Source organism: Lissotriton helveticus, chromosome 5_1, assembly GCF_964261635.1.
Source record: "Lissotriton helveticus chromosome 5_1, aLisHel1.1, whole genome shotgun sequence".
Classification (NCBI taxonomy): Eukaryota; Metazoa; Chordata; class Amphibia; order Caudata; family Salamandridae; genus Lissotriton; species Lissotriton helveticus.
In genome coordinates, this window is record NC_136065.1 from 1512393030 (window position 1) to 1512420428 (window position 27399).

Consider the following 27399-nt stretch of genomic DNA (forward strand, 5'->3'; position numbering starts at 1 on the left):
TAACAGTGTAAGCGATGGCCATGCTAAGAGTAAGTGTAAAAAGGTCTGCAGCCGCTACAGGCGCCGGGGAGGAGGGCGGGCGATATGAATGTCAGCAGCCCTACATGCAAAGAACAGATGCATACTGGTAAGTAGCATATTCAGTTCGAGGCATGTGGGCTGCTGAATTCATATCTAACCAATAATTGGCTTGGTAGTTTGGTCTGCCCTGTTCCCATGATGCACTGGGCCTGGGACAGACTAATTTGCATATAGCCAGGTTCTGAGCTGGGATGGGGCAGTGAGCTAAATAACGGTGATGGATCAAGCCCTGATCTTTGGACTGGGTAAGAGTGGTCTGCTTAATTCAGACACTCTGTTCATCACCACCCCCTTTTTTGAATCATTTTGTCCACCATAAGCGTGGAAGGGTATACTCAGACATGAGTCCCTTGCTCACTGCTCCATCAGGATTCAAGCAAGCCGGGCCGACGACGCCTGGAATGGCAGAAACCGGTCCCCGGAAGCTTGTCTCCTTTCTGGTGAAGAATTGGCTTGGTAGTTTGGTCTGCCCTGTTCCCATGATGCACTGGGCCTGGGACAGACTAATTTGCATATAGCCAGGTTCTGAGCTGGGATGGGGCAGTGAGCTAAATAACGGTGATGGATCAAGCCCTGATCTTTGGACTGGGTAAGAGTGGTCTGCTTAATTCAGACACTCTGTTCATCACCACCCCCTTTTTTGAATCATTTTGTCCACCATAAGCGTGGAAGGGTATACTCAGACATGAGTCCCTTGCTCACTGCTCCATCAGGATTCAAGCAAGCCGGGCCGACGACGCCTGGAATGGCAGAAACCGGTCCCCGGAAGCTTGTCTCCTTTCTGGTGAAGAATTGGCTTGGTAGTTTGGTCTGCCCTGTTCCCATGATGCACTGGGCCTGGGACAGACTAATTTGCATATAGCCAGGTTCTGAGCTGGGATGGGGCAGTGAGCTAAATAACGGTGATGGATCAAGCCCTGATCTTTGGACTGGGTAAGAGTGGTCTGCTTAATTCAGACACTCTGTTCATCACCACCCCCTTTTTTGAATCATTTTGTCCACCATAAGCGTGGAAGGGTATACTCAGACATGAGTCTCTTGCTCACTGCTCCATCAGGATTCAAGCAAGCCGGGCCGACGACGCCTGGAATGGCAGAAACCGGTCCCCGGAAGCTTGTCTCCTTTCTGGTGAAGAATTGGCTTGGTAGTTTGGTCTGCCCTGTTCCCATGATGCACTGGGCCTGGGACAGACTAATTTGCATATAGCCAGGTTCTGAGCTGGGATGGGGCAGTGAGCTAAATAACGGTGATGGATCAAGCCCTGATCTTTGGACTGGGTAAGAGTGGTCTGCTTAATTCAGACACTCTGTTCATCACCAACCCCTTTTTTGAATTCATATCTATAGCATAGAATACATAGCAGTCCCTTCATTAACGGCGGCCGCCTGTGCCAGCTGCAGAAGTCTGAAATAGTGTCTTAAGAACAGCCTGCCCTACAGCTGCCTGCTGCTTGGAGTGCACATCTACACAGTAATGCTTAGCAAAGGTATGTGGTGTAGACCATGTGGCTGCTCTACAAATATCTTCCAAAGGGATATTACCAAGGAAAGCGATAGAGGCCCCCAACTTGCGGGTGGAGTGGGCTCTGGGAGGGACCTTTAAAGTGCGCCTAGCCTTGTGATAGCAAATCTGAATACACTTAACGATCCACCTAGCTATACCTGCTTTGGAAATGGGGTTGCCTTTGTGCTGGGCTGAGAAGGCAACAAAGAGCTGTCGTGTTTTTCTAAAATCCTTGGTCCTATCGATGTAGTACATCAACGCTCTCTTGACATCAAGAGTGTGGAGCATTCTTTCTGCCACTGTCTCAGGGTTTGGAAAGAATGCGGGCAGTTCGATGGTCTGATTGACATGAAACTGCGAAACCACCTTAGGAAGGAATTTAGGGTTAGTGCGCAGCACCACCCTGTTGGAATGAATTTGAATAAATGGCTCTTGCACAGTGAGCGCCTGTAGCTCACTAACACGCCGTAGAGAGGTAATGGCAATGAGAAAAGCCGCTTTCCATGTTAAGAACTGAATCTCACAGGAACGGAGAGGCTCAAAAGGTGGGCCCATCAACCTGGTGAGGACCACGTTGAGGTTCCACACAGGAGCTGGCGGGGTCCTGGGAGGGATGACCCTCTTCAGCCCTTCTAGGAAGGCTTTAATGGCAGGCACCCTGAAAACAGATAGATGCTGCCTGTTCTGGAGATAAGCCGCTATGGCGGATAAGTGTATCCGAATGGAAGCATATGCTAGATTGCATTTGTAAAGATGTAACATATAGCAGATGATATTAGGAATGGATGCATCTAGCGGGTTGATGTTGGGTTCCGTACAGTAAATGACAAACCGCTTCCGTTTTGCCGCATAGCAGGCCCTAGTGGTGGGCTTCCTTGCCTCCCGTATGATGTCCATGCATGCAGGGGGCAAACCAAGGTAGCCAAACTCTAAGACCTCAGGAGCCAGATCGCCAGATTGAGCTGTTGCGGATCTGGATGCTGAATGTCGCCATGGTTCTGCGTCAAGAGCCTGGGTGTGAGGTGCAGCCTCTGATGCGGTACCACGGAGAGTTCTAGAAACGTGGTGTACCATGGTTGGCGTGCCCACGTCGGAGCAACCAGGATGAGTGTCATCGAGTGTTGCTTTAGCTTTCGTGCCACCAGCGGTATGAGAGGTCCTGGGGGAAAAGTGTACGCAAATCTGCCTGACCAGTTCATCCATATCGCATTGCCCTGCGACTGTGGGTGCGGGAACCTGGCGGCAAAGCTTTGGCATTTTGCGTTTTCCCTCGTGGCAAACAGGTCTATCTCTGGATGACCCCACCGCTGGAAGTACGGGCGGAGTACTGATGGATGTAACTCCCACTCGTGCATCTGGTGGCTGTACCTGCTGAGCAGATCTGCCATCTGATTGTCCTTGCCCGGGAGGTGTTCCGCCATGAGGAAGATGTTCCTCTGAATGGCCCACTTCCACATGCTCTGAGCCAGATGAGACAACTGTGGAGAGTGCGTACCTCCCTGCTTTTGGATGTAGTACATGGCCGTCATGTTGTCCGTCCGGATCAACACGACTGTTGCACAGATGTACTTTGAAGGACTTGAGCGCCATGAAGATCGCCATCAGTTCTAGGTAGTTGATGTGCATCCTCTTCTGCTGCGTCGACCACAGTCCCTGCACTGTGTAATGGAGCACATGAGCTCCCCATCCCTGGAGAGAGGCGTCCGTTGTTAGGATAATCTGTGGCACAGGCTCTTGGAACGGTCGGCCCTTGCAAAGGTTGTGTGGAGTCCACCAATGCAGAGAATTGTATGCCCGACCGGACACCAACACTAGGTCTTTCAACTGTCCTTGAGCCTGAGTTCACTGATGAGCCAAGCATTCTTGGAGCGGACGCATATGCAACCTTGCGTGCGGGACTATGAAGATGCAGGAGGCCATCATGCCTATCAACTGCATGAACACTCTCGCTGGAAGTGAGTGTTGCGGTCTGAACTTCTGGATCAGCGAAAGGACGTTGTCGATCCTCACTGAATTTGGCTGAGCCGTGGCTGCCAGAGTATCTATCGTCGCGCCCAGATACTGCCGCACATGGGCTGGCGGAAGGTGCGACTTCGGATAGTTCAGTGAGAAGCCCAGACCGTGAAGAAGGTGAATGGTGTGGAACATATCGGCGGCGCACTGCTGGGCTGACTTTGCCTGGACCAGCCAGTCGTCCAGATAAGGATAGACATGTACGTTTTGTCTCCTGAGGTGCGCCGTCACAGTCGCCAGACATTTCGTGAACACTCTGGGGGCTGTGGTCACCCCGAAAGGAAGGACCTTGAATTGGTAATGCCGATTCTGGATGGTGAACCTGAGGTATTTCCTGTGGGATGGATGGAGTGGGATGTGAAAGTAAGCATCCTTGAGGTCCAAGGTTGCGAGGAAGTCTCCCTGATTGAGCAATGGAAGAACCTGCTGCACTGTTAGCATGTGGAAGTGTTCTGAAAGAATGTACTGGTTTAGGGGCCGTAGGCCCAGAATAGGACTGAGGGACCCGTCCTTCTTCGGGATTAAGAAGTACAGGGAATACACTCCTGTGCCTTCTTCCTCCACCGGCACGAGCTCTATTGCGCCTTTTTGCAGCATGACAAGAACCTCCTGCTGCAATAAGTGCAAATGCTTTGCTGACATAGGACGGTGCTTTGGCGGTATGTTGGGTGGAGTGGATGTTAGCTCCAAAGAATAGCCGAACTGGATAAGTTTCCTGACCCACCTGTCTGTGGTGATGGATTTCCAGACCGGCAGGAACTGTTGGAGTCTCCCCCCGACGGGTGTTGGATGGTCGGGGGGCAGTGACAGGGAGTCACTGTTTGTTGGTGGCAGAGGAACGGGAGTTGTTGTTGCCTCTGCCTCTGCCCTTGGCGCTGTTGCCCCGGTATCCTCCTCTACCCTGCTTGGTGTACGAGGATTGCGCCCCACCTTTATTGAACTGTGTCTGCTGTGACATTTGGCCTCTGTTAACACCTCGATTGCCTGAGCGACGAAAAGTGTTCCCTCGAAACTGTTGGGACTGGAGAGCTCCCATGGACTTGGCCGTCTCAGTATCTTTCTTTATTTTCTCCAGGGTGGTATCCACCTCTGGACCAAATAACCTGTCGGGGTTTACTGGTTGGTTGAGGATGGTCGTTTGGATTTCTGGTTTAAAACCTGAGATTCTGAGCCATGCCTGCCGTCTGAGCATCACACTGGTATTAATTGCTCTGGCCGCAGTGTCGGCAACGTCTAGTGCGCACTTAATGGAAGCGTTAGAGATGAGCTTCCCTTCCTGGATAAGCATCTCCCCTGCCTCTTTATATTGGTCAGGTCTCTAGTGTGTCATAGTGTGCCCTGTCGTATCTAGCCAATAGTGCCTGCGTGTTAGAGATACGCCAGATATTGGCCGCCTGAGCTGCTACTCTTTTCCCCGATGCCTCAAGCACTTTAGACTCTTTGTCCGGGGGAGGAGCTTCACCGGTGGTCTGAGAATTCGCCCGTTTGCGGGCATTAGAAACCACCAAAGAGTCCAATGGCAACTGGCCCTTGATGTAGGTAGGATCGCCAGGTGCCGGTCTGTATTTCTTCTCGATTCTAGGGTTGACTACCCTTGACCGTGTGGGTTCCTTAACAATGTACGCAGCATGCTTAAGGACCCCCTTTGACATAGGAAGAGTCTTGACAGTTTTTTCAGCAGTTGAGAAAGTGTCAAAAAGGAAGTCCACTTCCACAGGGTCAGCATGTAGTTCCACGTCGTGGTTCTTGGCTGCCCTTTCAATTAGGGCATTAAATGCCGCAGAATCCTCGGTGGGAGAGGTCTTAACATTGTACACCTGAGGGTCATGGACGGTGTGCTGATCCCCTTGGTCACCTGCCCCTATCCAGGAGTCCTGTTGTTCATCAGGCTCTGTGTTGGCTGGAAAATTGTATTCCTCGTCCTGCTCCCCTGCATCCTCTCCATCAGAGTAAGTGGGTGAGGGTGTTGCAACTCTTGTAGGAAGTACGGGTTCTACCAAGACTTGGGTTTCTGGAGCAGGCCTCTTGCGCTTCATAGGAATAGTATATGAGTCCAAAGGCTGCGATGCCGTGATTTTCCTCTTGTAAAGCAGGAGCTTTCCGGTGTCGGCATCGATGAAATGCTCCGACTGCTCCTCCAGTAAGGGTGGTTGAAGCGTCAAACCCCCAGCCGGGTGAGTGGGCTTCGATCCCACAGAGTCCTTGGGCACCGAGCGTGGTGCGAAGGCCGTCGGCGCCACCTTCGGCGGCAACGTGAAGAGGAGCGGCGCCAAAGTCTTTGGCGTCGGTACAGCTTGCGTCGGGGTGGAAGGCGTTTTCGGTTCCGACGCCGAAGCTTTGTCCCTAATTCGCTTGAGGGAGTCCGAGACCTGCTTCGTAAAGGAAGCGGACGGTTTCGTCGACCCGACAGTCGACCTCTGACCACTACCAGGGGAAGACCCGAGCGTCGATGACTTCGGTTTCTCCGAGCGGGGCGAAGGAGCATCCGCTTTAGGTGCGCCGGTCGCAGACGTGGACGGCGACGGTTTCGGATCGGCGGCCTGGACTACCGGCGTCGGGGTTCCGGCCTTCGGCTCGACGCCCTTGCCTGATGTCGACTCGACGGCCTTCTTGGACTTCGACTCGACGGTCTTACTCGACTCCGATTCGGCGGCCTTCTTTGGCTTCGGCTCGATGACCTTGACCACTTTCGGCACCTTGACCGGTTCGACAGCTTTCTTTGGCGTCGACCGCTTCGACACCTCGGAAGATGACTGCGTCGATGGGGGAGCAGACGTCTTCGGTTTCGATGGCGCCTCGGCCATTTTTGCTTTAGTCGACACCGATGGTTTCAGTTTCGGTTTCGTTTTCGACAATGGCGGCTCCGCCGATGTGTCTGTAGCCGGGCCAGAAGGCGGGGCCGTGGATGCTGGTATAAGGTCTTGGGTAAGGCCGCGTGGCGATCCCTCGACCTGAGCCTTTGTAAATGTTCGAACGGGGCATAGCTCTTCCTCTGAGCTATCTTCCATGGCCCCATAGGCCTCATCGTCGTCCCCTACCTCGTCGACGAACTCTTGTACATCGAGGCCTCCGATATCCGCGTTGTATTTGCATTCGAGGTCCACCGTTGGAGGCGAAATCTGCAGTCGAACCTCTTGTTCGTCCGCTTCTTCGTCGTCGAAGATGTCCACCGGTGCTGGGGCCGACTGCCGGGCCGCCATGCGCGCCACGCGCCGAAGAGTCTTCGTCGAACGAAACTTTGAACAAGCCATACAGTTGGCTTCATTGTGGTCCGGCGACAGGCACTTGTTGCACACCGGGTGGACGTCGATGTGTGGGTACTTCGATCCACACACGGGACACTTCTTGAACGGGCTCCGTTCCATGTCGTGTTGTCGAGGGTCTTGCTGCGTCGACTGGGCCTCGATCACCGAAGAGTCGCACGACTCCCTGGAAATCCAACTCGGGAACTGAGTCGGAATAGAACCGGGACACCGAACGCAAACAATACCGACGAATAGAACAAGGCCTTCTGGCCTCGAAAAAGTGTAAGTTGATTCCGAACTGGAGATAACGAAATTACATTTGAACCCAATGGCGGAAAAAAACAATCTGAGGATGGAGTCGATACCCATGCGCACTGTAATCCAGGGGAGGAGCCACCTATCTCGTGATACTTCGAAGACTCTTCCAGGACAACAATGTGCAATCATCCGGACCCAACACTATGAATTCAGCAGCCCACATGCCTCGAACCAAACGTTACGTAGGCAATGGTGGCACTTGTGCAAGTATCGAAAGCAAACAAAATGTAAGAGGTAGCAAACTGTGTTACAAGAGAAAAGTGACGTGTGCATGTTACAAAAGAGTACCAAACACAGGTAAAAGGGTAATTCTGCAATAAATGGCAGACTCTCAAACCACAAGAACACACTGGGAAGCACTTCCATAGTCATGGAGAATAGAAATTTTCTATGATAAAAGATCTTCCTTCAGATAATAGAGAGGCCATGAAGGCGTTCTTTGCGTGGTTCTTGATGTGTTTGTTCATGTCTAATTTGGGGTCCAGGGTGAATCCTAGCGATTTTGCAGAGTCGGCTAAGGTAAGTTTGTAGTTGAGCACATCAATCGCTTTTAGCCATTCAGAGATTTAGGGTTTTTTCTCATCATTGGAGATTAAGAGGATTTCTGTCTTGCCTTGATTGAGTTTTAGGTGATTGCATGATAGACAGTGTTGAGCTTCTCTTAGAGTGCCGTTCAGTCTCTGAATGTCTTCAATAGAGGAGGTTTCCAGGTAGATCTGGATATCGTCTGCATAGAGGTGGAAGGGAATGTTGGATTTTTTGAGTATGGTGGTGAGGGGGTTCCATGTATATGTTGAAAAGTTGCGGGGAGAGTACTGATCCTTTGGGGACGCCCTTGCTAACTCGGAGTGGGTCCGATGAGAAGCTTTTTTATTTTTATACTTTGGGTGCGGTTCTGTAGAAAAGAGGTGAACCATTGTAGTACCATCTGTTCAGGTCCAGCCCTTTCTTGAAGTGCCTTGATGAGTAGTTCATGGTCAACCGTATCAAAGGCTGCCGAGAGGTCCAGGAGTATGAGTAGGCAACATTGACCAGTATAAAGAGATTTGTGCATATCATCTATTATGTTTAGGATCGCTGCCTCTGTACTGCTTCTTTTTCTGAAGCCTGATTGGTGAGGGTCTAGGAAGTTTTTGTTGTCTAGGTGTTGGGTGAGTTGGAGGAGAATACATCTTTCCAAGATTTTTGCTAGGAGAGGGAGGTTGGAGACGGGTCTGAAGTTGTTTAGATCGTTTGAATCCGTGACCGTTTTTTACAGTAGAGATGTGACTTGGCCGCTTTTGAGACAGTCCGGCATGACTCCAGTACTCAAGGAGCTGTTTATGATCTTGGTCCAGTGCGGGGCCACTGAGAGTTTGAGTTTTTTGGCCAGTTGGGCCTGGTATGTGATCCAGGACATGTGCTGAGGGTTTGGAGGTGGAAATCATTTTGTATGACCTCTGCTTCAGAGATGGGGTTGAAAGAGTTCCATAGGTTAGGGGGGTGCTTGAGTGTGGATCATCTTTTGTCTCTGTGGGCGAATTGCTGTTAGGGGGACTCCTTTGTACGTCCAAGAAGAGTTCTATCTTGGTGATATTGTTGTTAAAAAAATTGGCAAAGTTGTCGCATGGGTCTATGGAGGCCACAACTTGAGTCGAAGAGGGCTTGGAGGTTTGTTGTCTGATAAGATTGAAAAGTTCTAGTGGTCTATTTTCTGCATTGCCAAGAGCATTGAGAAAGGAGGATGCTTTTTCATTCATTATGTGGTTTTTGTATATGCTTTGTACTGATTTGAGTCTCGCTTGTAAGATTGAGGACAGGTTTTTTTGCCAGAGTCTTTCTGTCGCTCTTAGTTCTCTTCTTTGGGAGTTAATGTCTGTCAACCATAGTCTGGATGGTGTGCTTCTGACTCTTTTCAGTTTCAGGGGTGCTATTTGGTCCATAATGGAAGTCTTAGTAGAGTTGTAGTGGGAGAGAGCTCATCAGAGTTTGTGGGGAGGAGGGAGCTTAACCTAGCTTCCAGGTCTGCAAGAGTAATCTGACTTAGATTTCTTGCCCAGAGTGGGGGGTCCTTCGTGCGGGGCTAGGATAGGATCCTTTGGTTCAAGTGAAACCGAATGAGAAGGTGGTCGGACCAGTCAACAGGCAGGGTGTGGTCGATGGAGACTGTGTCTACTTGAGTAATGATGGCATCGAGGATTGAGCCCCTTTTGTGGGTTTTCTCTGTGCAGTGTTGGGTTGAGGTTGTAGTTGCTTAGGAGATCGTTTAGGGCTTGATTTACGTGTTCTTTTCCTCATTCCAGTGAAAATTGAAGTCACCTATTAGAGTTACTGAGTGAGCGTTGAGTAATCAGGTCAGCAAGGTGCTCACCGAAAGCGGAGGTGTTTCCTGATGGGTGGTATGTGAGGTGGCAGAGTAGTGATCTGTTGTCGTTCATCTTAATAGTGGCAGTAGGACATTCGAAGGAGTTAGACTTGAGGGGGTCTGTTTCTGTCACAGAAATGTTCTTATGTATGATTGCTATACCCCCTCCTAGTTGGATTTTTCTGACTTTGTGGATGATTGTGATGCCCGGGGGCACAAGCATGTCCATGTTTGGGGGAGAGAACTCATTTAGCCAGGTTTCGGTGATGAACGTAATATCTATGTTATAGGTAAGGATAGTCTCTGCCAGTTCTGTTGCATGTTTGGTGGCCGACCTACAGTTTATGAGCATGTAGTTGGTATTGGAGACTTAATTCTTAAGATTACTCGTAAGCGGGCCCTTGGGATAATGGTGAGGAAGGCTGGGGGTCTAGTGGGTCTAAGGGGGGGGGGGGGGAGCGGTCTATTCTGAATCCTGTGACAACCTGGATCTTGGAGCTAGAGGTGACAGAAGTGTAAGTGTCATACGAGGCAGCCAGATTGCTCGCTTCACTTGCGGACATTGCGGCTTTGGTTCCACTCGGTCTCTGTTTCAGGTTCGGGAGGGGATTGTAGGGCATCTGGGCCAGTGGAATTTATGGGGTCTTGAGTGATTCGAGTTGGAGACTGAGGGTGACGGAAAGGAATGTTTACGGGGTGTGGTGAGGTTCAGTAACATTTCTGAGAGTCCCAGTATTACCGTTTCAAGCTGGCTGTGCAGCAGGGCAAGACTCTGGGTCATCACTCTGGAGGAGTACGAGGGGGCGTTCCTGGAGGTTGATGTTGTTCTTGTTCTGTTGGGTCTGTGAGTCCGGTTCAATGGGGGGGGGGATGTGGTATGATCTTAATACTGGGTACAGGTTTTCTGGGGCCACCAGAGAACCTTGGACTCTTTGTCTAGAACTTATGGAAAATGTAGGATGCTATCTTGTTGGGCCTCCCAATTCATCATTGACCTTTAATCCTTTGACATCTTTTTCAAACAAGCCAGAAAGGGACTTTGCAGAGTATTAGAGCTGCAAAACAGCATACAGTACCCATCTTTGGTGCTGAACTGTCCTTTTGCAATGCAAACCGCTGAAGTACAAACAGGTGGTTCACTGTGGCCCTTCGGTAGCCAGAGGTAACAAACCTAATGGTTGAAACTTTCTATTATAAAAGGGGCAAAATTAAGACAGAGTTATTTTTTATAACCTCCCCCCCGAACAAATCATATAACCTGGCCCCAAGCTCTTCATCGCGATCTTCAATCAGTGCTGGATGGTCTGCTAGATGCCACAGTGGAAGTCTTCCATTCTCAGTCATGTAATCTCAATAAATTCTAGTGGAGCATTACTATAACGAGCACTCAAAAACTTCTGACCCCAATGGCACACAAATACAATCTGAGGTGGAATTTGTGTCCTGATGCATTGTGGATTTCAAGGGAGTTAGGCACCTTGAAAACACTTCTTTGAGCAGAAATAACTAGTAACATTCTGTGCCCAACCCTAGATGGAAGACACTAGATAGAACACAGCAGGACACACTGAAAACACACTGAATGGTAAGGCACAAGCATGAATAAAAAAAAATATGAAAATGTGTCAATGATCAAATGTCACATGGAATTTGAAGGAGGGATCTACAATACAGAGGAGATGCCCAGACACAACAGACAAAGCTAATTATTAGCATATTTTACAACTTTAAAACAAGATTAAGAAGTGCTATTCTCACAGTAGAACACACTATGTCAAACTTACATAAACAAGGAAACCCATATCTATGATTTAGCAATGCTTACCTCTGCATGTTGGTACTGGTGGATTCCATTCATTATCAGCACCACATTGAATAACATTGCTGCCGTTCATGACGAAACCATCTCTACATTTGAATGTAATAGAGTCTCTGTAGGAATGAGATGTACCAAAGCCAGAAGTCCTAACTGCATCGGGAATATCCGGGTTAGAACAGCGGACTGCTGCAAATTGAAGGAAGAGAATCAACAGTTAGATTTAAATGTTTCCCACTCGGCACACATGGGTTGCAAGTAGAAATAAACATAGTGCAATAGATGGTGGTTGACTTGTGTGTGATACTACTCAAATCTAGTTTTGAAAGAATCTCTTTTACTTTGGCAATAAGATCCTGAAGAAAAAAAGAACAAGGTACTTTCCTTCAGTAACGCTCTTTCTGGTGGACCCCCTAGCTAACTGAGGTTCATTACCTTAGAGTACTCTACAGTGCCAGACTCATTCCAGAAACGTTCTTCAGTAGTGCTCCTGCACACCACTGGGTGGCACCATGCAGCTTTGCGTTGGCTCCCTACCGCACAGGAAGAGATGGAGCAGAGCCGCAAAGATGCCTAACTCCTGTGTGCTGAAGTCAGTTTCTCTTTTTCCTCAGATGTGGAGAGCAAACATTTGTTGGTACCAGTGTGCTGATCTCTAACTGAGTAAGTTTTTAGATAATAAAAAGAGGCTACTAGGCATATGTGAAAGGCCTTCAAGCATTCTGTAACTGGAATGAATGCTCCTCTTTGCAATGGAGTGGTGGAATCCTTTTTGAAGAAGGAAGGTATTGTTCTATGGTTTTGGTGCCAAAGCTTAAGCCTTTGTCTGAATCCTTTTACTCATGCAGAAATCGTTCTTTTGCAGCGCCTGGATCAAATTATTTTAGCCCTATATGGTGGTGTCTGTAACAATTGAAATATGATGTAAGCTGGACACTGACTGAGTGTAGCCCTGAATATATTAGATTGCAATATATGAGACCAGGATTGAAGGTGTTCAGGACCATTATCATCAGAGATGGGTTTAGTGAAGGGTACAACCTACTAAGCATTTTGAATTGGAATAATCAAGATTTTGTCACTACTCAATTCTTGTGAATTAAAGAAAAGTCAAGTTTATTTGCTGATACAACTCTGTCCTTTGCCTGAATTTTCCTACATTCATCTGCAATTTCTAAGTGGTGAAACTCACTTTCTTTAGCAGCATGCCAATAAAGATATTGGTTCCAGGTGTAGTTCTTGGTCCTTGTCATGAAAACGCAGGTTTGGTAGAGGTAGCAATGGTATGTGTGCAAAGAAGAAGCTCTGTGAACCAGTAATGTTTGTGCTACCATGGGGCGATTAGTATTATCCGATATGGCTTGTATATCTTGTATATGTCTTTGGAATAGGGAAAGAGTGGGGAAAAGCATATGGAAAGGTCCCTGATCAAGCATTCCCCCACAATACCGGTTATGCTATGCTTGCTGGCATAAAAGCAGTATTTTTTGTTTTGCCTCTCCGCAAACCCATATCTATGTAATCTCTCCAGGGTGAAATACACCCTATTGAGGTACTTAAAGTGGATTAGTCTGTACCTACCATTTAGTTAAATGTGGCGCGTGCTGGTGCAACAATATGCCCACATGGCATCATCGATCAGTTGCTGTAAATCACGTTGCCAGTCTAACCGGGCCTTAGTGTACTGATTTGCCCTGTGGGACATAGCGATCTTATACATATTGGAGACAATCTTGCGTGGCGTTTGTGCTTTAATGCACAAGTTACTTACCTTCGGTAACGACATATCTGTAAGAAACAGTAGTTAGTATTAGATTCCTTACCTTAGCATATCCCCAGGCGTCAGACTGGATCCGGAAAAGTGTGTGTAGCAGTACCCCTGCGCGTCGGTAGGCGTCGTCTGCGGCTCCTCGTCCGTCATCAGCGCCGGGATGACGTCGTCGGAGTACTTAGACGCCGCCCTCGCGCGCTGATGCCAGTTCTTATACACAGCTTTTCCGTGCCAGAAAATGCAGAGCCATGATAAAAACCAACACTGGTGCCATAAAACTAGGGCCCTGAAAGGGGATGACCTTAACCCTAGATATCGGTTCGCAGAACAGGGAGGATGGGTGGGGCGGTAAGGAATCTAATACTAACTACTGTTTCTTACAGATATATTGTTACCGAAGGCAAGTAACTTGTGCATCTGAAAGAAACAGGTTAGTATTAGATTCCTTACCTTAGAATAGATACCCCAGCAATACCAACTCCGGTGGTGGGTCTGCGAACCAATGATCACACCAGAAAGTCCTGGAGAACGGAACGGCCGAAAAAGCCATCTCTCCGGACTTGGCTGTCCAGGCAGTAGTGTCTTGCAAACGTGTGTAGCGAGGCCCACATAGCTGCCTGACAGATGTCCTGCAAGGGGACTTCACGACCCAGGGCAGTGGTAGCCGCCGTGGCCCGAGTAGAATGGGCCCTCAGCCCAACAGGAGGCTCCTTCCTCGCAAAAGAGTAGCAAATCTTGATGCACAAGACGACCCACCGAGAGATGGTTCGTTTGTGCACCGCCCAACCCTTCTTAGCACCCACGTAACCAACAAAGAGTCGGTCATCCACCCGGAACTGGCGTGTGCGATCCAGATAGAATGAGAGCGCACGTTTTGGGTCCCAACGGTGGAGCCTCTCTGCCTCTTTCGAGGGATGCGGAGGCGGAAAGAAGGTGGGCAAGGTGATGGACTGCCCGATGTGGAAGGCTGTGACTACCTTGGACAGGAAAGAGGGTTGCGTCCGCAACACAACTTTGTCCGGATGGACAGAAAGGAAAGGAGGTTTAGAAGAAAGGGCCTGGAGCTCACTCACTCTCCTGGCAGAGGTGATGGCAACCAGGAATGCAGTCTTAAGGGTAAGAAGACGAAGAGGACAGTTATGAAGTGGCTCGAAGGGAGCGCACATCAGATAAGTCCGAAAGAGGTTCAAGTCCCACTGAGGCATGCATCACGAAAGGAACAGGAGGGAACATATGAGTGATGCCCTTCAAGAACCTATTTACAACAGGGGACTTGAACAAAGAGGGCTGATCAGGTAGCCTTAAGAAGGCGGAAATGGCAGAGGGGTAGCCCTTGATAGTGCCCAGAGCAGAGCCCTGCTGGGCAAGAGAAAGAAGAAAGAGGAGAACCTCAGAAAGAGGGGCAGAGAGTGGATCCACAGCCTTTGCTGTGCACTATGCCACAAATGTGTTCCACCTGCAGGCGTATACCGATTTTGTGGAGGGACGCGTGGCTGCCAGAATAACATCACAGACTTCAGGAGGCAAGTCAAATGGCCTCAACTGTCGCCGCTCAATCTCCACGCATGGAGGTGGAGGCTGGACAGGTTCGGGTGGAGGACCGTCCCCTGCTGCTGCGACAGAAGGTCCTCCTGAAGAGGCAGACGAATCGGGGGATCGACTGACATGCTGAGTAGCTCGGGATACCAGTATCTTCATGCCCAGTCCGGAGCCACAAGGATGACTTGGGCCCGGTCACGCCTGATCTTCTTCAGCACTCTGGGCAGAAGTGGTATAGGCGGAAAGGCGTACAACAGACCGCAACTCCACTCGCGACGAAAAGCGTTGCCGAGCGAGTGCCGCCTTGGAAATTCCAACGCGCAGAACTGATGACATTGCGCATTCTCTTCTGTGACGAATAGATTTAACCAAGGCTCTACCAACTGCTGAAAGAGACCTTGCGCCACGTCCGAGTTCAGACGCCATTCGTGATCCATCATGCACCGACGGCTGAGTTCGTCCGCCCTGGCGTTCAGGGAACCTGCCAGGTGTTGAACCACCAGGGTCACGCCCTGATGTTCCAGCCACTGCCAGTGGCGCAGAGCCTCCTGGCATAGGGTCCACGACCCCACCCCGCCCTGTTTGTTGGAGTACCACATGGCGGTGGTGTTGTCCGTGAACACCTGCACTACACTCCCCCGGACAGAGGGGAGGAATGCCTTCAGTGCAAGCTCCAGAAGGTTCATATGGAGCCGGTACTCCGCCGGAGACCAGAGTCCTCTGATCTCTGCCTCTCCCATGTGCCCCCCCCCAACCCTGGAGGGATGCGTCAGTCACAACTACGTGCTCCGGTTGGGGTAGAGAGAGGGATCTGCTGCTAACCCAATCGCGGTCCGTGAGCCACCACTGCAACTGTCTTGCAGTGCCCTCCGAGATCAAGACGTGGTCGGACAAGTTGCCCTGATGCTGGGCCCACTGAAACTTCAGGTCCCACTGCAGAACCCGTATCCACCACCGGGCGTGATGCACCAGAAGGATGCAGGAGGCCATCAGCCCCAGAAGCCGCTGCGTCAACCTGACCGAGATTCGGGATAACGGCTGAAAGATCGGAATCAGAGCCTGAATATCCCGAACCCGCTGTTCGGAAGGATAAACCCGAAACTGCGCCGAGTCTTGAACCGCTCCGATGAAGAGGAGCTTCTGGGAGGGACACAGGTGCGACTTCGGCACATTGATGGAGAACCCCAGCATGTGCAGGAGGTCGGCCGTAGTCTGGAGGTGGCTGACGACTGTCTGGGGCGAGCCCTTCTTCAACAACCAGTCGTCGAGGTAGGGGAAGACTGAAACCCGTAACCTGCGCAGATGAGCTGCGACCACCGCCATCACTTTTGTGAACTCCCGTGGGGCGCTGGTAAGGCCGAAGGAGAGCACGGTAAACTGAAAGTGCTCGTGGCCTACCGTGAACCGCAGGTAACACCGGTGGGCCGGCAGGACGGGAATGTGGAAATACGTGTCCTGCAAGTCCAACGCTACCATCCAGTCTCCGGGGTCCAGGGCAGCCAAGACCTGAGCCAGAGTCAGCATCTTGAACTTCTCCTTCCGGAGGAAGCCGTTGACGTTCCTTAGGTCCAAGATAGGGCGTAGGCCCCCTTGCCCTTCTTGGGTACCAGAAAGTAGTGGGAAAAGCAACCACACCCTACTTCTGGCCCAGGAATGCGCTCGATGGTCCCCTTGGCCAAGAGGGCCGACACTTCCTCTTGCAGAAGTTGCAAGTGATTCCCCGACACGCGGTGGTACGGCTGGAGGGGTCGCCTCGAAGGGGAAGGAGTAGCTCCTTCGGACGATTTGCAGCACCCACCTGTCCGAAGTGATGGTACGCCAGTGAAGGAGGTGATGGCGGACCCTGCCCCCCACTGGCGTTAAATGGGCCTGAAAGCTCGGACTAGGAGGGCTTTGAGGTGGATGCTGCGGGAGTAGATGTAGACTGGCTACACCGTTGTCCCCTGGCACCGCCATGGTGGTTAACACGCACACCGCCGCGCTAGATGTTAGACTGCGGCCCGTGGCTGGTAGGACGTGAAGGGAGCGAAAAGCAGACTGCTTCTTACGCTGCCCCGAGAGGCCCAAGGACTTGGCCGTAGCCCTGGAGTCCTTGAAACGTTCAAGCGCATGCTACCTTGCCACCAAAGAGGTGGCTGCCATCAAACGGCATGTCCATGAGGTATTCTGGCAATCGGCCTAGAAGTTGGCGGACCTCAGCCAGGCGTGGCGGCCAACTGCATCCGTCGTTGACATCGCTCTGCCCAGCGAGTCCGTGGTATCCATTCCACATCGTATAGAGTACCGAACTGCGTCTCGTCCCTCCGCGAGGGCTTGAGCGAGTTTTGCCTGGGCCCCCTCCGGACACTCACACTGGCAGCACGGCCGCAACCGTATCCCACAGAGAGTGGGTATAACGGCCCAAGAGGCAAGCAGTGTTGACTGACCGCAGCTGAGGGACGAGAACAGCTTCTTACCAAACTGTTCATACCTCTTGGATTCCCGATCAGGGGGAGCAGTCGGGAATGCGGATTGGGAAGTAGAGGCCTGGATAACGAGACTCTCGGGGGTAGGGTGGGTGGACAGGAAGCTAGGGTCGCCCAGGGCTGGGCGGTGGCGCCTGGCGACGTTCCTATCTACAGGGGGCCTATAGCGGGCCTGGACCAGGTGCCCAACAGGACGTCCATGAGAGCCTCATTAAACGGCAGTAAAGGCTCCGGAACGCCAGTCTGCGGTTTAAGGACCTCAGTGAGGATGTTAGACCTCACAGTAGCGACGGGGAGCGTAAGTGCCAAGGCCTAGGCTGCCCGCGTCAGCACCACACTATAAGCAGCCCCCTCCTCCGTAGCCACGGTAGGAGGGGAGACAAAGCCAGTGTCAGGGGAGGTAATAAGACCACTGGCCTCCCCTAGCTCCTCTGTCCAGTCCTGGAAGGACTGACACTCACGTGTCAGAGGGTCTTCGGAACCCTCCCAATCTCCTTCGTCCTCCATCTCCTGAAACTTAGGGTCAAAGGATGGAGCCGGATCAAAGAAGAAAGGTTCTTCTGCCGGCGTCGAATGCGGCAGATCCGGACCGAGAGAGGGCTCAGGGACGGCGTCGTGCGGAGACGGTGCCGGGGGCGACACCCTGGGGGTCGAAGCCGGCGGGGTCGTGAGGTCGACCAGCGGCGACCCGGATCCGGAACCAGCGGTAGCCTGCGGCTTCGGGGCCGAAGCACCCGCCGGGGCCGGAGCACCCGGCCCGCTTGACTCCCAGCCCAGGCCGCGGGGCCTGGAGGCACCGCGGGACCTGACGGAGGAGAGAGGGACCTCATGGCCATAAGGAAGGCCTCGATCTCCTCCGGCGTCGCGTTTAGCCCAGGGACCGGCGGGTATGGAGCTGGCCGCAGCGCCTGCGGCTCCGGCGGAGCCACGGAAGCGGTGTCGCACGAACCCCTGTCTGCGTCGCGCGAGTGTCAGGGGGAGTCAGAAGAGCGATGGCATCTCTTCGACTTTTTGTGCCTCTTACCTGAGGACTTGGAGCCAAACGAATGGTGTCGACTCGTCGAGCTTCGATGACTGTGGCCCCGCGACCGGTCCCTCGACCACCTCCTGGACCGGGAACTCGAGCGGCGCGGGCCGAATGCCGGAGCTCGAGGCGCTTGCGGGACCGCTCCTACCTAGCCTTCGACGTCAAGGCCCGGCAGTCGGGGCACGGCCGGTCGTCGTGGTCGGCCCCAAGGCAATACAGGCACCGGCGGTGGGGATCGGTAACCGACATCAGTCGGTTGCAGTCGGTACAGGGCTTGAACCCAGGCATTCCCTACCGGCACCGAGAGTCGTGAAGACTCGAGAACAGATCAAAAAGATCAAAAAAGTTTTAGTCAAAAAATGACTAAGGTACTGCTTTCTCCGGACTTGAGCTAGCTGGCGCGGAAAAAAAAGAACTGACGTCAGCGCGCGAGGGCGGCGTCTAAGTACTCTGACGACGTCATCCCAGCGCCAACGACGCTGACAACGGACGCGGAGCCGCAGACAACGCCTTCCCACTCGCAGGGGTACTGCTACGCAAAGAATTTCGGATCCAGTCTGACGCCTGGGGATATTCTAAGGTAAGGAATCTAATACTAACCTGTTTCTTTCAGATTAAGTAGGTTAATTCTGTGACCTCAGGTGGTTCTAAGAGATCGTCGCCCAATAGGCCACGCAGTGCATGCCTAGTCCTGTGAAACTGGTAGTGCTGTAGCAGGGTGTTAGGGGGTTCCCGCCGCCCCAGATCCTCCCATTGTTTAACCGCGCTGTTATAAAAAAGGTCACCGACCGTCTGCAGGTTCAAAGAGTTTAAGGCTCGTATCACCCCTCGGTCTCTGCAGGGGTGTAACCACCGAACCTAGTCAAGTGTCATGACTGGGGAATATAACAGGGCTCCAGCCTGAAGTTGCAGTAGAAAATGCCAGGCATGGCGCGTAGCGTTAATAGAATCAAGTATACCTGTTCTGCTATCAGGCTCTTCAAATATTAAGGCTGGGAGTGGTAACGGTTCCGCCACCAGCGTCTCGAGACGAAGGTGGGGAGCTTCCGGGGTCCCCTGTATCCAATAGTATGCGTGAGCGCAGTGCGCGGCTCTATAATATAAATTTAAGTCCGGAGCATCCAGTCCCCCCATGTGGTATGGCAAGGTTAATATCTGCCACCTTATTCTAGCATGTTTGCCCGCCCAGGCTAATTTTATCAATAATGTCGTAACCCGGCTGAAAAAAGATGAGGGTAATACCATGGGGATATTCATGAATAAAAACAAAAACAAAAACCTCGGCAGCACCACCATCTTCATAATGGAGATTCTTTCTAGCAGGGACAGTGGCAACTTGATCCAGGTCTCCACGTCATCTTCCAACCTACCGACTGCCACGCCATAGTTGTCTCTGAAGACAACCTCCGAGTCTGGGTGCACTTGGATTCCCAGGTACCTTATAGAGTCCGTGGACCACTGCAAAGGGAACTCCGGTTCGTGTTGCTTAGTAGCAGGCGTGAGCGGGACAACAACTGACACTGGCCAGTTTACTCTTAGTCCAGATAGGGCGCCAAAGTGCACCACCTCGCGCAAGACCGAGGAGAGATTGTTTTCCGGATCGCGGACATACAATAATGTGTCATCAACATAGGTTGAAACTAATAATTCAATTTTCGACAATCTAAAGCCCTTCTGACTGTGGTATTCCCATAGTGCACAGGCCAGCGGCTCCGCCACTAAGGCATAAAGTAGTGGGGACAGTCGGCATCCCTGGCTCGTCCCATGAGTAATGTTAAAAGGTTCCGTCACCAGGTTGCCAACTCGAACTCTGGCAAAGGGATGATTATACAGCACCCCAATCAGTTGCAGGAAAACCGGACCCAAACCCATCCTAGTCCAGACTTGGCGCATGAAGGGACACTCGACTGAGTCGAAGGCCTTCTCCATATCCAGAAAGACCGCTACTGCCTTAGTAACTTGTCTGGTATGCTGTAAAGCCCAAAATACCGTACGTAAGTTGTAAGTGAGGTTCCTATCCGGGATGAACCCAGCTTGCTCAGGGGCAACTAGGATCTGCACGAGGGGAGCCATCCAGTTAGCAAGGATTTTAGCAAAAGTTTTTGTGTCCACATTTAACAAGGATAGCGGACGGTAGGACCCGCACTCCTCGGGCAGTTTCCCGGGTTTAGGTGTAGCAACTATCAATGCCTCTTTCATTGTGGGCGGCATTGTGCCTCTTTGGCACATATCATCAAAGAGTGCAGACAGGTGAGGTAATAGAATATCAATAAATGCTCTGTAAAAGGACGCAGTGAGGCCATCCAGCCCAGGTGCGCCACCTGAACTCATTACCGTAAGGGCCAGGACTATCTATTCTTTTTCCACTGGTCTCATGAGAAATTCATGATGTACATTCGTGAGGAAGGGTAATTTAATATAGGAGAGGTAATCCATCAATTCCTCTTCTGTCCCAGAAGAGCGCACGGAATATAATTAGGCATAATAACTTCTAAAACGCTTCGCTATATCTGTCTCCTGAGTCAGCAACCCACCTTCCGCCGATTTGAGTTCCGTGACTTGGACTTTACTACGACGCCTCCGAAGTAACTAAGCCAGAAATGCTTCCGGTCTTTCCCCTTCCCTGTATGCACGTGCCGTGGCGTATTTACCTAAATGTTTAAGTTCAGCATCCGCTGCGTCCTGATATTCCTCCAAAAGAGTCTTAATTTCAGAAGCCACTGCGTCATCCGCATGTAGCAACTGTTGCAGCTCCAGCACACCCAGTTTCTTCTCATGATCAGCAAGGCATCCGCGGATTTCGCAGAGGACTCCCGAGTGCTTGGCCATAGCAATACCCTGAATGAAAACCTTAAAGGTTTCCCATATCAATTGGAAACTGTCCACAGTCCCCACATTAGTCGCAAAGAACGTCTCGATGGCTTTCGCCATTTCAGCCTTAAAGGCCGAGTCCAGCAGCGAGTATGGAGGAAATCGCCATGTAAACGGCAGAATGCCTTTCTTAGGGGTGGGCAGGCCCGGTTCTAGCGGGTGGGCCGGGTGGGCCTAGCCCACCCAAACATGAGCCTGGCCCACCCAAACAGGATCCTTGGCCCTCGCAGTGAGGGCTGGAAGACAGGCGCGCAGCGCGCAGCACGCAGGTCGTGTGTGTCAGCCCGGGCCGAGACAGCTTCCCGGGCGCACACACACAGACACATTTAGAGATTATCACAGCCGCCCCAAGTACTTCACAGGTCTTTAAAGACCATTAACATGTTAACAAGGCTTTGTTTACTTTTTTCACCCCTTCATCTCGGCACAGCGAAAGGTAACAAATCCTTTCTTTGACACTGGTAACCTTTGGTAACCTTTGCCTCCTGTCCTGCTGCGTTGATATTTCTTTTTCTATGCAGCTCAGGCGAAAAGAAGTTTGTTTATACTTAGTCACCTTTCCTAACCCCTGCAGTGGCTTATCACATCAGGCTGTGACACAAAGTTTGACTAATGGAGCAGGTAAGAGAATGTGTTACTACATTTTTTTCTTTTTAAAATCTGCACAGGCCCAGCAGGACACATACTTCGTGTGAGCTTAATTTAAACAGTTTTTATCTTTATCATGGCCCATGCAGGACAGCAATACGACAATACAAAATGCCCAGATAACGCTGGTGATTAATGATCCTTCTGGGAAGCAATCATTTGTTTGTTAGTAGTTTTTAAATGCAGATGAACTGTATTGTATTGTCGCAGAGATCCTTGTGTTACTTGGAGTTCAGAAGTTACAATCGTATCATAGGACAGTGACCTATGAACTGTCATCTAAGAGCGGTCTACAAACATGAATGGTATAGTTAGAACTTAGATTTTTTTAGTTTTGTGATATAGTTAGAACTTCCCCAGTCTTTCATTATTCTAATGTTGCTAAAATGAGTATGTTTGGACAGATATACATTTTTATCAGTAAAGCTGACCCCCATGGTATAGTCTTTAAATCCTAACGTTGTGTTTCCCTATACCAAACCCTTTTAAAATATACTGCCCACCAGTATGGATGACATGTGATTCATACACCTTGTAATCCTCATTGGCTTATGTGACATTCCCTATAGACTGATTTACATACTTGTATGATTCATTGTCTCTGTATGATGTGTGTGTGATGTAAAGGACTGACACACACTACACTGATATGAGTAGCGCTATATAACAAATGAAATGCATATGTTCGAGGGGCTACGTAAAGATGAGGGGCACTGTTGGAGGGTGTCAGTGAGGGAATCCGAGGAGGAGGTAGTGGGAGGGGCTAAGGAGCGATGAGGGGCACTGTTGGAGGGTGACAGTGAGGGAATCCGAGGAAAAGGTCATGGGGTTGAGGGGGAGCTAGGGAGAGATGAGAAGCACTGGTGGAGGGTGGTAGTGAATGAGTCATACGAGGAGGTCTTGAGTGGGAAGGGCTACAGAGAGATAAGGGGTACTGGTGGAGGGTGACAGTGAGAGAATCCGAGGAAGAGGTCATGGGGTGAAGGGGGAGCTAGGGAGAGATGAGGGACACTGGTGTAGGGTGGTAGTGAATGAGTCATACGAGAAGGTCTTGAGTGGGAGGGGCTACAGAGAGATAAGGGGTACTGGTCTCCAAGGAGGAGGTAATGAGGGGGAGGGGCTATGGGGATATGAGGGGCACTTGTGGCATTAGGCAGTGAGGAAATCTGAGGAGGAGGTCAATAGGGGGGGTCATGGAGGGATAATGGGCACTGTTGGAAGGTGGTAGTAAAGGTATTTACGGAGAAAGAGGTTATTGGTGTGCCACCCAAAAAGACTTTCCCATCAGCGATAAAGCTGGCGCTGTTATAGCCTTTCTGTTTTTGTTTATTTAATTAGCAGTCGGGTCATAAGGGCTACTGTGGAACATACTTTAAAGTGCGTGCTAATTACATTTACTGCTATATTCAATGTTTTAAGTTTGAAGGTGATTTTTCTAATGTTTTTACTGGGCAAAATGAAAGTGGAGCCCGATGGTGCCTGATATGGGTCTGGGGCCCAAAGTCAGCTGTGAGATAAGGTGCACTGGAGAGGAGTAGTGGATATTCAAGCCTGTGAGGGAGTGTGTTGCAGAGTCTGGGGTCAGGTGGAGGTTGTAATAAAGAGGGATTCTCCCTGAAGGCTCGCACAGACGGAGCCCGCGAAGTGTCATTTGCCTGATACCCCCACCTCAGAAACCTCCTCTTCCCATCAAAGGAACATTACAAGGAAAAAGCACTTTTTGAGAGTAATAACATTTAGAAAGAGATTTGGAAAAGAGTGTGTTTTACTGGGCCTGGTAAGAGTAAGAAGAGATAAACGAGGGCCCTGAAGCAGGCCTGCCCAGAAATATATGCGACAAATTGAGTACCAGTGGCCCACCCAAATGCACCCTTGGCCCACCCAAATAAAAATTCCTGGAGCGGGCCTGGGGGTAGGTATCACTATCAATAGGGGGGAGTGGTCAGAATGTACGAGGGAGAACCCTACAGTCCCGGACCTCTTCATAAAGGGGAGAGGATGCCAACCAATAGTCTATTCTAGTGTGGAGGTTATAATAAGCAGAATAATGTGTGTGGGAATCTTGAGCGCCAAATATCACACAAATCTAAACGGAGCATAGCTTATTCCAACGCCTTAACAGCCGCCGAGGGACGTCTCTCAGGGCCCCCAATCTATCCACACCCAGATTTCTGACCAGATTGAAATCTCCACCCCAGAGGAACCGACTATCCTTGTATTTAGTGGCTGCAGACACCAGTGTGTCAAAGAAATCTGGGAAGTCGTAGTTTGGGCCGTAAATGTTCACAAGGACTAAGTCCATGCCTTTCCTTGGCATCTCGATATAACATATCTGCCGTCCCTGTCAGTATATAGTGGGGTCAATGTGTATGGAGAGTTAGGGTTAATCCATGTAATCACCCCTCTGGCGTGTGTTGTAAAACCTGAAGTGTTTATGTTGTCCCGCAAACCTTTGCTGCATAGGAGGGGACTATCGATTGGAAGATGCGTCTCTTTTAGCAAGGCAACATCTATAGCATGATTGTACAAATAGTGTAATACCTTACGGAGTTTCCTGTAGTCATTTAGACCCCTAACATTCCATGTGAGTGCCCGGAGTGCATCAACAGGTAAATTTGTGCGGACAGTACTAGGTGCCCCCATCACACTTGTATGGTTTCACCCCATAACTTGATCTGTGTATTCGACAATATTCACTCACATCATGTATGTGCTAATAAAAAGTCTCTCTTGAAGGACATGCATTTGCTTCTCAACACCCAACCAACCCCTCCCACAGCGGACCTCCCCCAAGATGGCCGCGGTCAATTCCCATCACCTTTCCCCGTCTCCCCCCACCCTTCCCTTCCCCCAAAAACATGGAACATTCCCAGGTGTGTTTCACGTGTGGGCAGAAGTTGCTCATTCAGCAAGGCATACTAACAGGCCATCATGTAGGCACTCTCAAGGTACCGTCTCGAACATCCTGTGCAGCTGTCAATTATATAGCGACCCCCCCTTCCCCCACCCCAACAACAGTCCAAGTTCCATAGGTGTGGGTGCCATGTGTATAGGATCCGCCAGGCCATGCACCTCAAAACGGGTCCAGAGCACCCCTTATTTAGTCAGTGCTTTGATACAGTCATTAAACCCATCATCTCTCAGGTAGCTGCAACTCTCCCTGCATGGGTCTTGGGGGCGCAAAGGAGCCCAGACTATATACTAAACAACCCCCTTCCCTACACAAAGCTCCAAATCCCTCCCCACTTGCCCATCAAACAACATGTCCAACTGAGTCCCAGGGCAAAGCCCATACTTATCACACATGGTCACCAGCCGCAGATCAGTCTTGCTCCTCCAGCTGTCCTCCTGCCGCCTCATCAAGTAGCTGCCGCTCCGGGCTGGGACATTGTTCTTTTGACCAGTCTTTTAGCGCCTTCTGCAGGACCCAAGGGTCTGTGAAGATGTGGGAACGACCCTGCCTGTTAACACGCAGCTTTGCAGAGTATAGCTTGGCGTAGTCCACTTCCATATCGCAGAGCTGTTTTTTCATCAGAGCAAACTGTCGCCGTGCCTCCTGGACTCGAATCGTGAAATCCGGAAAGAGCGAGATCATGGAACCTTCAAATCCCAGAGGCTGCTTCTCCCAGGCCAACTTCAACGCCACATCTCGGTTGCGGTAATTGAATAATGTTGCTATTATTGGGAGGGGGCGCCCCCAGGGCCCCAATGAGCAGTGCGTCCTTTCGACCACAAACATAGTCGAGAACGAGTCTTCCCCCAGCAGGGTCTTCAACAGCTTCTCTGTAAATTGCTCCATGTTGCCATTATGCGTGGTCTCCGCAAGTCCAGTGATTCTAAGGTTGCGGCGCCGAGAGCGTGCTTCTAAGTCTTCAGTCTTGTCCTGCAGGACCCGTAGCACTCTGCCTAGTTGTTTGTGGTCAGAGTCAAGGGTGGTGTGCACTTCCTCCACTTCCGTCAGCCTCCGATCGGACATATTCAACCTCTCAGCATGCTTATCAAGCCTTTCAATCATGTTATGTATCATTTTAGGACTCTATTGTAAGTTTCCCGATTAATGCCCTTATATGGGTATAAATCACCATATCCTTATATAGGCATAGAAATCATAACCATATTTAGGCATAGCTCATGCAGTCCAAATACGGCAGGGCTACTTCCACTAGTTCCGAAAATCCACAACGATTTTTGGGAAAAACTCCGCTTCAGCAGCCGGGGACTTCCCCTTGCTTGAATAATGATTTGTCCAAGAACTCATGGATTTTTCAAAGAACTGAGACTCTTTGATGACGTTATTATGTCCAACTGTACGTCAAAGTAGGCACCTTCAAGGTATAAATATGCCCACACTCGCCCAAGCAAACATACGGTGGCTTGGAGCAGTTCGACTATCTACTTGCCCGGCGCGCCCTGCTACAGGAAGTGCCAAAGGAAGCCGACCCTCCAGCAGACGCACAGAGAGACGCTGTCTTTTCTCCTGCCAAGAAATCCAGCTCCAGTGTTTCCAGGCTACCCTTGCGGGCTGCTGGGAAATCGAGTTCAGAGACTGACCTTCTCCATTCTAAACTAAGGTACGGAGCTGATTAGACCCTTAGAGAAATCTTGGGCAGATTCTTGGCAAACAAATACTACATTTATGCTACACCTCACTTACTTCTTCCCTTGTACTAAGCTTAGGTTAGGTACACCGGGGTAGGCGTATTTTAGAAGCACCAGTTGAGTACTTTTAGCCTCTGTTATTTATGTATGTATTTATATATGGTTTAGAAACCATACAATGCTCACAGTATTATTTTACTATTTATACTGTACACATTATATTTTACAAACAGTTTTACGATTGTAGCAGTTCATTTCTTATGCTTGAGAAAGAAGACTGTTCAATAAAACCTTTTATTGAAAACGCCCATCTTTCTACTTTCTCTGCACCTCTAGTGAAACGAAGCATGCACGATTGACTGAGTGAAATAAAAGTGAAATATCTATCTATTGTTTCCACGACTCTGAAGATATGTTTCTATCTTGGGGAAACAAAGTTGTCATGTTTATACGGTTGTCAGAGACTAATCCTTCTTGTAAATTCGAGAAAGTTTCTAGTGACCTCTAAGCTAGCTGGCACACACAATTAAGTCTAGTATATTCGATAGAGACCTAGTCGACCTCAGTCCTACATCTAATCTATAGGATATATTATTCCATTGCGCAGAGCCTTTTGGGAATATAGGAACTACACTACATGGCGCCCAACGTTTGGTAAGGCACTAATTTATAGCTAGATACTAGAGTAACTCAGTCGTGCTTTTCACAGGGACCCCTTTATCCCGTAAAAACTCCAATAGACGTCTGGAGTGGGTTAAAGGATAAAATATCCGCCTTAAACTGAGTAGGACGAAAAATTCTATGTATTAGTTTTTTGGTTTTGTTCAACGTTGAAGGATACAGTGTTCCAAAATATTGTTCACCTTATCTGTATTTCCTTGAAACTTGCTCTGCAAAACTTCTTAACAAAATGTCAGACGAGGATAATCCCGAGGCAGTGGAGCTGCAAGAACTGCAGCCCAACCGGGTTTTTGTTTTTTCTTTGTTCGCCCTAAGTTGGCAGGGTATGCTCAGACGTGAGTCCCTTGTTCACTTTGCCACTGGAGTCAAGCAAACCCGGCTGAAGACGGCTGTAATGCCAGAAACCGGCCCTGGGAAGCTTAATTCCGGTCCAGGGAAGACATGGCTTGGCAGTTCGGGCTGGACTGTTGCCATGAGG

The 27399-nt window shown here is 50.2% G+C and overlaps 1 protein-coding gene across 10 annotated transcripts in view; it reads right to left on the reverse strand.

Moving 5' to 3' along the window:
* The window catches only part of LOC144755518 (complement component receptor 1-like protein), a 962117-nt gene that overhangs the window by 380893 nt on the left and 553825 nt on the right, over window positions 1-27399 (reverse strand). For all 10 annotated transcript variants that reach the window (XM_078644512.1, XM_078644516.1, XM_078644510.1 and 7 more), the window contains exon 8: window positions 11330-11509. In XM_078644512.1, the coding sequence (XP_078500638.1) occupies window positions 11330-11509 (180 nt within the window). The remainder of the gene's footprint in view (window positions 1-11329; window positions 11510-27399) is intronic.